The sequence below is a fragment of the Scardinius erythrophthalmus genome (genome assembly GCF_964197995.2).
Source record: "Scardinius erythrophthalmus genome assembly, chromosome: 3".
In the NCBI taxonomy this organism is placed as follows: domain Eukaryota; kingdom Metazoa; phylum Chordata; class Actinopteri; order Cypriniformes; family Leuciscidae; genus Scardinius; species Scardinius erythrophthalmus.
Window position 1 is genome coordinate 1,609,668 of NC_138223.1, and position 15,740 is coordinate 1,625,407.

Genomic DNA, 15,740 nt, shown 5'->3' on the forward strand with positions numbered 1-15,740 from the left:
AATCACTATTTTTAAAATACTAAGAAGGCTCGACACAACATGAAACTGTGCTTCCCATGTGGAGTCTCCCAGATACGTCATTTAGTGTTTCACGTTCTTTTAACGTGAGTGTCGGGTCATGCACTGCAAAACCGTGTGTGTGTGTGAGCGTGTCAGTTTCAGTGTGAGGCTTTAGATAGTGAGAGTTTGAAACGGTGTGTGTGTGTGTGTGTGTCAGGTAAGAGCTTCCGACAGGAGCAGTGTGAGGTGCGTAACGGCCCTCAGACGGACCCGAAAGGAGTGAAGACCTTCGTGGAATGGGTGCCGAAGTTTGCCGGCGTTCTTCCCAAAGACATGTGCAAACTCACATGCCGGGCCAAAGGAACGGGATACTACGTGGTGTTCGCACAGAGGGTGAGCACACACACTTCAGAGAACCACTGAACACACACACACACCCACGATAACCACTGAACACACACACACACCCACGATAACCACTAAACACATACACACATCATATAACCAGTGAACACACACATCAGATAACCACTGAACACACACACACACACACACACACACACACACATCAGATAACCACTGAACACACACATCAGATAACCACTGAACACACACACACACACACACACACACACCCACGATAACTACTGAACACACATCAGATAACCACTGAACACACACATCAGATAACCACTGAACACACATCAGATAACCACTGAACACACACATCAGATAACTACTGAACACACACATCAGATAACCACTGAACACACACATCAGATAACCACTGAACACACACATCAGATAACTACTGAACACACATCAGATAACCACTGAACACACACATCAGATAACCACTGAACACACATCAGATAACCACTGAACACACACATCAGATAACCACTGAACAAACACATCAGATAACTACTGAACACACACATCAGATAACTACTGAACACACACATCAGATAACTACTGAACACACACATCAGATAACCACTGAACACACACATCAGATAACCACTGAACACACACATCAGATAACTACTGAACACACACACATCGGATAACTATTGAACACACACATCAGATAACTACTGAACACACACACATCGGATAACTACTGAACACACACACATCGGATAACTACTGAACACACACACACATTGGATAACTACTGAACACACACATCGGATAATGTTTTTGTGCTAACGGTATTAAAGCTCAGATAACTGTGAACGAACGTTCTATTAACGTTACTGGAAGAACTTTTGTTTGTAACTTTGAGAGAACGTTCCCTGTTACCATAATATCACGTCCTAAAAACATGGTACTACCGTAGTACTTTTGGCACTTTTTGTTAGTGATATATTTATCAAACCTTGAGTATGTGAGATTTCACAGATGAACAGCAGACATCACAGTGACTTTTGGGTTGCACTTTATCATAAGGTGTCCTTGTTACAGTGTAATTATACATTTATGTACTGAGTAATATTAATTAACTTAATTAACTTGTACTTACTATAGGGTTAGGGTAAGGAAAATGGGTTGGTTTAGGGTTAGTTGCATGTAATTTTGCATACTTAATAGTTATTACTACAGTAACTATATGTAAGATCTGTAACAAAGACACTGTAAAATAAAGTCTTACACCCGGCGCAATGCAGCGTCAAGCGCGACGCAAGTGTGTTTTGCTAGTTTCAGCCCGACGCAATTATCATTTTCACATCATGTGCCACGTTGTTTAAATAGCAAATGCATTTGCGCCCATTTGTGCGCCCATGGGCTGCTGGTCTGAGAACGAGGTGTGTTCTGGCGCATTGTTGGAGCGTAGCTATTTTGAGAAAATAGACTGCGCCATTGACCAACTGAAACCTGGTCTAAAGTCAATGGCGCAATATATATATTTGTTATTTGAAGAGCACGTTAGTAATGTGAGCCTATAGTTCGGTCTTTCCACTATCAAATTCCTCATGTAAATAGTGAATCTGCCATGGCGTGAGCACAACTGGCATTTAAAGGGAATGGGAGATGAGACTCTGATTGGTTTAACGCACGTAAATCTCAAAACACACCCGTTACTCATTAAGAGAATAGGGACAACCCTTTTAGACCATGCGCCGGGAGCGCCGACCATTTTTCCTATCGTTAAACTAGCAAAAGTGTATTCGGACACACACTAAGTGAACTTGCACCCTGCACTTTAGACCATGAGCTTAGATCGTTAAAATAGGGCCCAAAGTGTTACCAAGTGTTGTTGTTCTTCTGCAGGTGGTTGACGGGACGGAGTGCCGGCCGTACAGCAGCTCGGTGTGTGTGAGAGGGAAGTGTGTTCGCACCGGCTGCGACGGGATCATCGGCTCCAAACTTCAGTTCGACAAGTGTGGTGTTTGTGGCGGCGACGGGAACGGCTGCATCAAAGTGGCGGGAAATTTCACCAAGAAGAGGTCAGAAAACACACACCTTCACTTCGCTATCTAAGGGCCCTTTCACACCTACCGTGTTTGGTCCGGATTTTCAGTTTGATCCGAATCAAAATTACAGGTGTGAAACCTCCCCCGGACCACGATCCGGATCAAACAGACGAAATGTGGTCAGACGTAAAGAGGTAGTCTCGGTCCAGATCAAACTGAACAAAGGTTTGGTTCGTTTCTAGTGTGAAAGCATTTTCTTTATGGTTCGGACTTTCAGAACATTTACAGGAAGTTCCGGATGTTCCCGCAGGGTTGCTCGCTGTCTCCTCTTCTTTTCCTGCCGGTGACCATAAATTGTTTGCACAACGAGCACAACGTGAACTCGCCTGGAGTATAGCTGGAGCTGCAGGGAGTAATGCCGTAATAATAACAGTATAGTGGCAACGATACGCGTCTGTTCATTCATTCTTGTCAAAGTTTCCCGCCGAACTGACAACACGCTGACGTCAGACGCACGTCCGTTTACAAACCAGTCAATGTCAAGATGCAGCCCACAGAGATGATGACGACACGACGCAAGTGTGTATGTAAAGTTCTTTAGTGCGCTCGCATAACTGCAATGTGAAACCAAACCAAAACTTAACTAATGTATCAAATGCATCAAAACATGAACTTTGGTGCGGACTCTCTGGTGTGAAAACACCCTCAAAGAGCATAATACACTAAACACACACCGATGCTCATCTAGATCTAGTTTCTCACATCTGGAAATCTGACGGATTCTTGAGACATGCTTATTGTGATTTACAGAAGTAGGAAATGTTCCTTTGTTTTTCCCTGGGAGAACATTGCTATCGACGTGAAAGACATGCTGACGTGCTATAGTGCTGTCAAATTGATTAATCAAATAGAAGTGTAATCAAATTGATTAAATTGGTTAAAAAAGATGTATTCATTACTTCAGTGAGCTCATTGTTTCTCCCTTAAATTATTACATTGTTTAAGTTATTGCATTTTTAGCTAACTGTGATTTTGTATATATGTAAATTTCTGAAATACATAACTTAGACAGTTTTCTCTGATAACAGATCACTGTAAATTGTAATGTGGACTCATGCATTTTCTGTAAAGCTGCTTTGAAACGATGTGTATTGTGAAAGTGCTATACAAATAATTATAAAGAATTGAATTAATCGTGATTAATCGCACCTAACAAACATGTTTGTGTTTATATAATATGTGTGTATATGTATTATTATATTTATATCTAAATTATGTGTGTGTGTGTGTGTGTGTGTGCGTGTCTGTGTGTGTGTATATATATATATAAACATATATTACATAAACACAACGTTTTATGTTAGATGTGATTAATCCCGATTAATCGATTTGACAGCACTTTACTTTTCAGAAAGAATTATCAAAAATAAGTGTGCTTAATTTCTATTTATGTGGTCAGAAAAACAGACTTAAAGGAGAACTCCGGTCAATTTTAACATTGAGCTAGTTTTTTTGTACATTTGGAGTGCTGTCAATACAGAGAACAACGACAAAAATCGGTGTTGCCTACACCGAGTTATTCTATTTTTAAAATTTGCACCCTGTTGACTTCAATGGGGCAAGTACTAAACCTGCTTTTAGCCTCTTAACATCCTTGATGTGTCATTACAAGTGCCCAGCTAATGTGAGTGATTCCTTCAGAGTGAACACGAGTGAATCTGACTGCAGTAGATGTGAAAGATATGAATAAAAATGATGTTATTTAAGCCAGCGCAAATACCTGTGTTTACATCCTGTTTTTCGGTTGAAGTCCAAAGTAGTCGATTGCCGAGTTCACGCGCGTGATAAACCTATGCGTGTGAACTCGGCAATCGACTACTTTGGACTTCAACCAAAGACTAGTTCAATGGCAGATATTTCACTTAATTTTCATCAGTTTTATCGGGAAGTAATTTTGCTTCTCCAGTAAATGTATCATGATTTAAGAATGTTCGGATATTTGCACTGTAAAACAAAACACATGATTTGTTGTCCGCTCTGTCCTCCAGTAAAACTAATAAGTGAGCTTGTGCTTAATTTCTATTAATGTGGTCAGAAAAATAGACTTAATTCAGAGAGAAACTAGTTCAATGGTAGATATGTTTTAAACTCACTTCAATTTGATCACTTTTATCTAGAACGAGTCATTTTGCTTCTCCAGTAAATGTATCTTGCTTTAAGAATGTTCAGATATTTGCACTGTAAAACAAAACACATGATTCATTCGTCCTCTCTAAAAATAATATATCATGATATTTGATGACTCTAGATGGGCTTATATCTCTATATGAGCAAATGAGCTGTTCCGCTGGGTCCTAAAGTCAGTTCACTTCAGTTTGCATTCAGATACACATGTAGACATTTGAAAATAATTTTTGGTAAAGTTTTAGCATTTTTTGTTAGAATTTTGACTATTATTAAGGTTTTTCTATGTGAACTGAAGCATTCCTCGCATTCCATTCATTCCTAAGGAAATCAAATTGACCTGCAAGGGAAGCATTAGTAACTTTTTAAAATTTCAACCACAAAACTCCTCGAATCCATTACCTTTTTTGTGTGTATTCGTGGTTCAAAAGTCCTCTGGTCTTGGACCCTCCAATGAACACTCAGTTTTTAGGGAAGGATGAGGGTTAAGAATGTTTAGATGTGTGTACTGTAAAACAAACGCCTGATTTTCTCGTCCTCTCTGTCCTCCAGTAAGGGCTACACAGATGTGGTGAAGGTCCCCGAGGGTTCGACACACCTCAAGGTCCGCCAGTTCAAGGCGAAGGGCCAGTCGCGCTACACGGCGTACCTCTCGCTCCGGCGTCCCGGTGGAGAATACCTCCTGAACGGGAAGTTCATGATCTCCACGTCCGAGACCATCGTCCCCCTCAACGGCTCGGTCCTCAACTACACCGGCTGGAGTCAGCGGGACGAGGCCCTTCACAGCATGGGCCCCGGGGCCCTTCAGGAGAGCCTCCTGGTGCAGATTCTGGCCACGGATGCTAAGAAACCACTAGACATCCGCTATAGCTTCTTCATGCCTCGGAAAACGCCGATTCCGCCTCGGATTTCCAACGTGGCTTCGCCCACCGCTGCCGCTTTGTCGTCGTCGGATTTGATGACGTTTACGACCGAGTTCCCGACTGAGAGTCCGACGGGGCCGCGGTGGGTCACGGGGCCGTGGATGACTTGCTCCAGAACTTGCAATACGGGTTGGCAAAGTCGCACGGTTCAGTGTAAAGACCCTCACGGGAAGCTTGTGAAGAACTGCCCGCTCAGCACACGGCCGTCGGCCTTCAAACACTGCCTGATTAAGAAGTGCTGAGGATTAAACACTTCACTGAGCGCTCACGGACATGCAGTGGCGTTCGTATAACTCGTGCTCGAAACACAATCACTGTGGATTCTGCTAGTGTTCGCAATTTTGTGACTCGGACTAGGAGCTTTGGCTCTAGCCTCGAATGTGGCAACATGTGGCCACGCCCCCTTGACAAAGCCACGCCCCTGATCCATATGACACGCCCCTCGAGTTCACACTGGCAGTCGCTGTAGTGTTCGATGGGTAACACTTTACAATAAGGTCCATTAGTTAACTTTAGCTAATGCATTATCTAACAATGAGCAATACATTTGGGTGACACTTTATGGTTACACTTTGTCATTGTTACAATGTTATTATAGATTTAAGTACTGAGTAATATTAATTAACTTCATGTACTTCCTATAGGATTAGGGTTTGGTTGAGGGTTAGTTGCATGTAATTATGCATAATTTACATAATTACACTGTAATAAGGACAGCTTAAAATAAAGTGTAGCCTACATTTGTAACAGTATTTATAGTGTCCTTGTTACATGTTACATGTACTTACCATAGTAATAACAGTAAATTATGCATAATTACATGCAACTCACCCTCAACCAAATCCTAACCCTATAGTAAGAACATGTAGTTAATTAATATTACTCAGTACTTAAATATATAATTACACTGTAACAATGACACCTTAAATAAAGTGTAACCCACCTTTTTTATTGTTTGTTTTTTTCAATAAAAATACAACTGTTAATTGTAAGCTCATGTTAGTTCAGACGCAACTTTTGATTTTATGAATAACATTAAGCTTAGGAAGTATTTTTAATTTATGTTAACTAATGTAGTTCACTAATGTTAACAAATGGAAGCTTATTGTAAAGTGTTACCGTTTGATGTTGATATTGATTCTGGTAGCACTTTATGTTAAGGTGACTTAGTTACATGTAATTACTATATTAATAACTGTAAATTATGCATAATTATAAGCAACTAACACTAAACCAAACCTTAACCTTAACCCTATAGTAAGTTATATTACTCAGTACTTATTTGTGTGCTGTAACAACGTCACCTTAAAACACTGGGTTACACTTTATTTTAAGGTGTCCGTGTTACAGTGTGCACAGTAAAAAACGTTGGGTTATTTGTTACACATATTGGGTCAATATGTTGGGTGTGTACTTGCTATAGGGTTAGGGTCTGGTTTGGGGTTATTGCATGTAATTATGCACAATTTATAGTTATTACTACAGTAATTACAGGTAACATGTGTAACAAGGACACTAAAAGAAACATTTTTACGAAAAAGTGTAACCGTCATTTTGAAATCGACCACAGGGCTGCACGATTAATCATGATTTCTGCTACTTTTGATTAATTAAGCATAATTGTCTACGATGTTATAAATCCAAACATGAATCGTGTGGTTGCTGAATAAATGCACAACCTCTGTGCGACAATACAACATCTTTTTGTTGTTGTTTTAATAAAATAACCTTCACATAATTTTGAATTATTAAAATTTATATTAGGAATTTCACTGTTTTGGCTTTTGAGAGAAGCTTTTTTAAGGTTCGTAACGTAACAAAACCCTGCGTATGATTATTTTGTGCTTGCATGAACGTGCAATAATACGCATTTATCCAAAGCTGCGTATTCTGATGAAATTTTGCAATTGAGAACAGTCATGATTCAAGTCTCAGTTATGATTTTTGAGCAATCATATTATCGTGCAGCCCTGCTCGACTGTGTCAGCCTGCGCTCCCATTGGCTGTCACCGCATGACATCACAGCTCATTTACATGAAGCTGGACTGAGTTGAGATTGGTTGACTCAACTCTCACTGAAAACGACTGTGTAAAGTAGTTTTGCGAATCACTGTCAGTGTGAACGTCGCTTTAAGGGTCGAGAAAACCCCGGGTCAGGAACGGAACGCTCAATCTCAGAGGGTTTTTGATGAAGACTGAGATTGAGCTGATTCCCAGGGTCTGAGCTGATGTTTGTGCTGCGTTTGAGTCTTAAACTCCCCCAATGAACTGAGCTTCCCTTCCTTGCAATGGAAAAAGGAAACATGACTCTGTGATTTACATGTGTGTGCGTAATTTTCTCAGTTCAGGGCGCGAGGTGTGTGTGACACTGTGTGCCCTCGATACTCGCAATAACGCTGTTTACACGTCTGTGTTGTTCAGAGGAATGTTCTGGGTTTAGAATAAGTTTGTAACACTTTACAATAAGGCCGCATAACATTAACTAACTATCAATGCATCTTTTACAGCATTTAATGATCTTTGTCAAAAAATACAATCATGCGTTGTTCATGTTAGTTCACAGTGCATTAACAAATACATTACATTTACATTTAGTCATTTAGCAGTCGCTTTTGTCCAAAGCGACTTACAAATTAGGACCAAATTAAGCGAGTCATCGTGAGTCATCGAATTAAGCGAGATAGGAAAATATGTTTTTTTAATTAAAAAAATGCATTAGTAAAGGTTGAAATTAACACTAGCTTTGTTTCCATACACACATTGTGGGATACGCGAAAAAAATTAAATGCTGAATAGAAACGGCAAGATGTACATAAATTCTAAAAATGCACTTATGTGACTTTGCCTCAGCGTCAGCTGTGATTGGACAACTGGAGTAACCAGTGGACCAATGGCGTTGCAGCGTCTCTAATGTTGGTTTGGTGTTTCTGAAAGTCGAAGTGTGTGATCAGAATGATTTGGTGTAATTCCCTCCAGAAGCGTCTCACACGAGTGTGTTCCCGAACACCAGCATCCGAACGCCAGAGAACATGACAGCGTTTACTGTGTTTCGTCTGACGCTCGAGACACACTCGTTTATGATGGAGGGAGAAAGAGAAAGATTGCAGAAACTCACAGTTTTATTACTGATATTCTGCACCAGGAAGAGTTGATTTTGTTCTCTTGAACACATGAGATGGAAACACTGCTTTATTATTCATTGCTAATGCTGTTAACTAAATATAACCTTATTGTAAAGTGTTACCACATGATTATCACATGGTTTCATAGTCTACAACAAAAGTAAAACACTTTGAATGGACGTCTATGGGACAGGACATTACACAGGGTTAAAGCCTGTAGACTGATTGCTATGTAGAGAAATGTGTTATTTGAACCTGCTTTTCTTCCATTGTTTTCCATGTAAATGTGTGTTTCTTCTTGTGTTTTTAAATGTAAAACCCTTTTTTTGTGTGTGAATGGCCCCTAATGCTTCCATTCTTGGTTGATGAACTGATATATCAGGAGTTGAATTATATAACTTTGCACAGACCAGGAGAAATGTTTAACATGCTTTATGTTGAAGTTTGTATTTTAATGTGTATTCTGATGCAAACCCATAGACCTCCATTGTGAGTGTGTTACCGTGAACACAGTCTTTGAAACTGAAGTTGCTGGACAGCATGAGAGCAGAACATTGCTTTAAATCCTTTTACGCCTCAATTCAGCCTTGAAACACTGAAGCTGAATTAACGTTTTCATGCTTCATAGTTCAGTGTTATTTACATATGCAAATTCTCATGCAAATTAATGCAAATCATTCAGTATCACACGTATGATTTATATATGTGTGTGTTATTATGACCAGCAGAAAGTCAACATGAATTCAGCATTGACTCTGTTTACTTCAACTCATGTTCCCACTCTTATTTTGAACGATTCATCAGGGACTTTATTCTAAATTGTTATAATAATCTTTCAGATTATTGCTTTTTCTCAGTGAATGTCCCTGGAAATGCATTACAGAAGTGCAAACGCGCGTCACGTTGACTTTAAACCTGCTGAAGTCGATTAAGGTGATTCATTTCAACTGAATGAACTCATGTGATTCAATGTGTTTCCAAGATTTCATCTCTTTTCTCCATGTATATGCCGTACTGTTCTACCGTCTCAATGGGAAATGGCCGTTTCACTGAAAATACACACAGCACTGATTTTATAATTTATTGTTTGTACAACTGGTATGTGAAAAAAAAAAAGAAAACACATGATGAATTTATTTATTGTTATGGTCATTTTGTCTCATAAATACTATTTAACTAGGAATATGAGTGAGCAGAATAGTTCCTCTTGAAGAAAATTGTGTTTTTTTAGCCATCTTCATGAATATATGTATATATAAAACAAAGCGCTATATTTAAAAGTTTGCATTTCATTGATTCATTTGTTGCCAATGTTGTTTCACTGGAAAAGCTCATTATTTACTCACTCTCAAACTGTTGCCAAATGAGTTTCTTTTTAAGAACATATTTTGGACCTGTCACAGTGTCGGGTTTGTCATGTGTCTTGTCTGGGTTGTTGTGAGCACATGGCTTGTCTTGTTTTCCTTGTGCCATGTGCTCTCATGTCAATTGTCTAGCCCCTCCCATCTCGTTATCTCATTATTGGTTTATCTTTCCCACCTGCTTTGTTCGTTACCTTCTTTTGTTTGTTCCCTATTTAGTCTCCCTGTGTTTGCAGTCCTGTGCTGGTTCGTTGTATATATGTTCCCTCGTGTTCATGTTTTACCTGAGACCTGTCTTGTTTTCCCCCCCCCTCACAGGGAGGTTTTGTTTGTAGTTTTGTTTTATTTTGATTGTCTATTAAAACCCTACTTCCTGCACTTGAATCCTCGCTTCACCATTTTCCCGTCCCGTGACAGAACGAACCAGCCAATATGAGGATTCAGCGGAAGGATTCACGCCAGCCACCAGCCTCTCCTATTTTCTGCCCGCGTTATGAACGCATTGTGAAGTTCACCGCCTTAAGTTCTCTTCGTCAAGAAGGGAAAAATGTGAAGGACTTTGCCCTAGAATTTTGCTCCGCTGCAGATGGGCTGGGGCTGGGTGAAATGGCCCTTAAGGACCTGTTTAATTACGCCCTTGAGGAGCCTGTAGATGTTTGGACAATGGCAGGGCTGGAGCATTTGACGTTCTGGAGATTCATCGCCTATCTGGTCCAACGAGAGAGTCCTCCTGTTAGGCAGCCTGCTGTTGTCCCGGAGGCCATCCCCGTCCCAGTTCCGGTGGTCCCAGTTCCGGTGGTCCCGAGTAAGGTGGTTCCAGTTCCGGTGGTCCCGAGTCTGGTGGTCCCGAGTCTGGTTGTCCCGAGTCCGGTGGTCCCAGTTCCGGTGGTCCCAAAACACAGGAGGAGGAGAAAGGCTCCCTCCGTAACTGTTTTGGTGGTCCCGAGTCCGGTGGTCCCGAGTCCGGTGGCTCCAAACACGGAGACCATCCCGGAGGTGACTGCCGTCCCTGACGCACCGCCCAGGCGTCTTGCTCTGCCTGCGCCGCCCAGGTGTCTTGCTCTGCCCGCACCGCCCAGGTGTCTTGCTCTGCCCGCGCCGCCCAGGTGCTCTGCCCGCGCCGCCCAGGTGTCTTGCTCTGCCCGCACCGCCCAGGTGTCTTGCTCTGCCCGCACCGCCCAGGTGTCTTGCTCTGCCCGCGCCGCCCAGGTGTCTTGCTCTGCCCGCACCGCCCAGGTGTCTTGCTCTGCCCGCACCGCCCAGGTGTCTTGCTCTGCCCGCACCGCCCAGGTGTCTTGCTCTGCCCGCACCGCCCAGGTGTCTTGCTCTGCCCGCGCCGCCCAGGTGTCTTGCTCTGCCCGCACCGCCCAGGTGTCTTGCTCTGCCCGCGCCGCCCAGGTGTCTTGCTCTGCCCGCGCCGCCCAGGTGTCTTGCTCTGCCCGCGCCGCCCAGGTGTCTTGCTCTGCCCGCACCGCCCAGGTGTCTTGCTCTGCCCGCACCGCCCAGGTGTCTTGCTCTGCCCGCACCGCCCAGGTGTCTTGCTCTGCCCGCGCCGCCCAGGTGTCATGCTCTACTGGCCTCACCCGAGCTGCTCGCACTGCCTGCACCACCCCAGCGATCCGTCACATCTGCCCAGCCAGAGACTGTTCACGTCACGTCTGCCGAGCCTGTGTCTTCGGACAAGATGGCCGCCACAGAGACTGTTCACGTCACGTCTGCCGGGTCTGTGTCTTCGGACAAGATGGCCTCCGCCGAGCCTGTTCACGTCACGCCTGCCGAGCCTGTGTCTTCGGACAAGATGGCCGCCGCCCGAACCTGTTCACGTCACGCCTGCCGAGCCTGTGTCTTCGGACCAGATGGCCGCCGCCGAGCCTGTTCACGTCACGCCTGCCGAGCCTGTGTCTTCGGACAAGATGGCTGCCGCCGAGCCTGTTCACGTCACGCCTGCCGAGCCTGGGTCCCCTGACAAGATGGCCGCAGTCGAGCCTGTGTCTGTTCCTGAGCCTGAGCCGGTGGTGTCTGTTCCTGAGCCTGAGCCGGTGGTGTCTGTTCCTGAGCCTGAGCCGGTGGTGTCTGTTCCTGAGCCTGAGCCGGTGGTGTCTGTTCCTGAGCCTGAGCCGGTGGTGTCTGTTCCTGAGCCTGAGCCGGTGGTGTCTGTTCCTGAGCCGGTGGTGTCTGTTCCTGAGCCGGTGGTGTCTGTTCCTGAGCCTGAGCCGGTGGTGTCTGTTCCTGAGCCTGAGCCGGTGGTGTCTGTTCCTGAGCCTGAGCCGGTGGTGTCTGTTCCTGAGCCTGAGCCGGTGGTGTCTGTTCCTGAGCCTGAGCCGGTGGTGTCTGTTCCTGAGCCTGAGCCGGTGGTGTCTGTTCCTGAGCCGGTGGTGTCTGTTCCTGAGCCGGTGGTGTCTGTTCCTGAGCCGGTGGTGTCTGTTCCTGAGCCGGTGGTGTCTGTTCCCGAGCCGGTGGTGTCTGTTCCAGTTCCCGAGCCGGTGGTGTCTGTTCCAGTTCCCGAGCCGGTGGTGTCTGTTCCAGTTCCCGAGCCGGTGGTGTCTGTTCCAGTTCCCGAGCCGGTGGTGTCTGTTCCAGTTCCCGAGCCGGTGGTGTCTGTTCCAGTTCCCGAGCCGGTGGTGTCTGTTCCAGTTCCCGAGCCGGTGGTGCCATCTCCGCCGTGGCCGCCCGAGGGGCCGTCTCCGCCGTGGCCGCCCGAGGGGCCGTCTCCGCCGTGGCCGCCCGAGGGGCCGTCTCCGCCGTGGCCGCCCGAGGGGCCGTCTCCGCCGTGGCCGCCCGAGGGGCCGTCTCCGCCGTGGCCGCCCGAGGGGCCGTCTCCGCCGTGGCCGCCCGAGGGGCCGTCTCCGCCGTGGCCGCCCGAGGGGCCGTCTCCGCCGTGGCCGCCCGAGGGGCCGTCTCCGCCGTGGCCGCCCGAGGGACCGTCTGCTCCGCCCTGGCCGCCCGAGGGACCGTCTGCTCCTCCCTGGCCGCCCGAGGGAAAGTCTGTTCCGCCCTGGCCGCCCGATGAATGGTCATCTCCGCCCTGGCTGCCTGAAGGACTGTCACTCCCTGTCCCCGTTTCCCTTCCATGGACCTGGCCACATTCCTTCCCCTGATGCCCTACTGTTCTACCTCACACCCTGGACTCTTGTTTTGTGTTGTGGTCTTGTAGCGTCTGGTAGCCGCTCCGTAGAGGGGGGGTTATGTCACAGTGTCGGGTTTGTCATGTGTCTTGTCTGGGTTGTTGTGAGCACATGGCTTGTCTTGTTTTCCTTGTGCCATGTGCTCTCATGTCAATTGTCTAGCCCCTCCCATCTCGTTATCTCATTATTGGTTTATCTTTCCCACCTGCTTTGTTCGTTACCTTCTTTTGTTTGTTCCCTATTTAGTCTCCCTGTGTTTGCAGTCCTGTGCTGGTTCGTTGTATATATGTTCCCTCGTGTTCATGTTTTACCTGAGACCTGTCTTGTTTCCCCCCCCCCTCACAGGGAGGTTCTGTTTGTAGTTTTGTTTTATTTTGATTGTCTATTAAAACCCTACTTCCTGCACTTGAATCCTCGCTTCACCATTTTCCCGTCCCGTGACAGGACCCCATTGACTTCCATTGTATTTTTTTTATTTATTTTTTCAATGGGGACCAGAAACTGTTTGGTTACCAACATTACTCTTTTGCGAGTGATTAAATGATGACATAGCCATCCCTTTAACATCTCTAACTTCTTAAATGAAACCAATAAACATCCATCTCAGGTCGTTAAAGTAGTAAACGAGAGCGGAGGGTGATATTTCTAACCCTTTATTAAACGTAACACTAAACACAACGCTTCAGTAAGTATTTCATCATCTTTTTCATCTTAAATCTTAAATGAGCAGTCTTGCTTTGAGAGCAACTTTAAACTGGAAGACTGCAAGAACTGATTTTAATTCCGATTTGATCAAGATCAAGAGGACGGGGCAAGTTGTCACACTTTTCACTCCAGTCAATATTTTTTGGACCGGGTTTATAGGTGTAATTTCTGCTATTGAGCATCTCTGTTATTTCCCAGGAAAGAAATTTATATTTTCATAAGTTAATTTAACACACGCTGGCCCTATGGGGTAAGTTGTCACATGGTAACCTGGTATTTATCGACACTTACTTTGACAATATCTGCATACACATCTCTGTACTAAAATGCATTATTGGCTATTTATGTGAAATTTAAACAGTGTGAACATTATATGACACCAAATAATATATTAAACACCACAAAAAAAAAAAAACAGGTTTAAATCAGATATTACAGCTCAATTAGCACAAAAACAACATATGATCAGAGGCATATGCAAACAATAATTTAAAGCAAATAAATCTAATTTAGGATAACCAAATCAGCTGACCATTAATCAATACTAGACGAAGAATTAAAAAATCAAATTTCTTTGGGGATGAAAGATAGTTTGGACCTGTTTTTCATGCATCGAGAATTCAAAAGCATAAGATAAGGGATGTTAGCTTTATTCTGCACTCTCTCTTTATACTCTCTACACTTGTTAACTTAATTCCCAAACGTTTGCCTGTCATTGCTACTACTTCTCTTAGTGATTTCTTCTGAGCCTCTGACGCATTATCATATGAGCAACTCAAACAGAAACGTTTTAAATAAAAGCTCCATAAAACATCATATGTTCAGTTATGGACATTAAAAGACAGTCGTTTCTTTAAGAAATACGACCTCTGTTGTGTATTCTTACTTACATAATCAGTCTAATTTGAGTTTATGATCCAAAACTATGCAGAGGTACTTATAATTTGTTACTAATTGAATTTGTTCCCCATTAATGAGTGTAGGATGTGTTATATTCTGCTCTCTCACTCTCAATCAATAACTATCTCCTTAGTTCTGGAGGCCTTTAAGAGGAGATTTGATTTCTCACTCCAGTCAAGAAATCCAGTAAAGGCTCACTAAGGCAGAATCATCTGCATACTTGATAATACTTGATAATAAATAATACACTGATGGCGAATTACTCCACAAACATTGTTACAGACTTGTTACTCTCTTTTAGAGTTGTTTTACTGGTCACCACTACTGGATGAAACTGCTTAATCGCTGTTTTCAGAACAAACTGTACTGAAGTCTGCAATAAAATATCAATATCAACTCTCAGATCTCAAATGATCTGAGCTGCTCTTAAATCTGGATGAAGATTGACTCATTTCGCTGTTTCTATTTCTCCTAATGAATTTCTGGAGAAACACCTTCAAACGTGTCATGAAACCCACAGAGAAGAGTCTCCTGATCTATAAAGGATCAATAACATTTCTTCTGACATCACATCCACTTCAGTTAGACCACGTTCACACACTGTAGTTAAATAGGGTGTCACTCCTGAGTAGCCTATTTATTACAGAGTGTTTAATCTCGCCGTGTACACACACACACACACACACACACGTCGCCAAGAAGGTTAGTAACAACAGCATTTATTTTAAAATCCGCATAATTGTGCATAAAGCGTGAACTCTATAAAGCAGTGACGTCACTGCCTTTGTAGCGCTGAAACACTTGCACTACAATAGAAGAACATGACTTTAAAAGTAATAAAAGTGTAATTATGTATTTTGGTTGCCATGTTGTTTGTACATGACATATTGTTCAATCAAAAAAAAAAAAAAAAACAACACTTAATAACACTATAATTCTACACTAGTTTTTGCTGCTGATCATAAATGATGCTGGAGCGCCACCTGCTGTCTGCTGAACTTAA

General features: G+C 43.7%; 1 protein-coding gene across 1 annotated transcript in view; it reads left to right on the forward strand.

Annotated features, from left to right (window-relative positions):
- Positions 1-5,911, forward strand: part of adamts5 (ADAM metallopeptidase with thrombospondin type 1 motif, 5 (aggrecanase-2)) — a 28,183-nt gene extending 22,272 nt beyond the window's left edge. The window contains exons 6-8 of the mRNA XM_081361851.1: positions 218-393; positions 2,275-2,450; positions 5,154-5,911. Coding sequence (XP_081217977.1) covers positions 218-393; positions 2,275-2,450; positions 5,154-5,766 — 965 coding nt within the window. The 3' untranslated portion in view covers positions 5,767-5,911. The remainder of the gene's footprint in view (positions 1-217; positions 394-2,274; positions 2,451-5,153) is intronic.
- Positions 5,912-15,740: the final 9,829 nt, after the last annotated feature.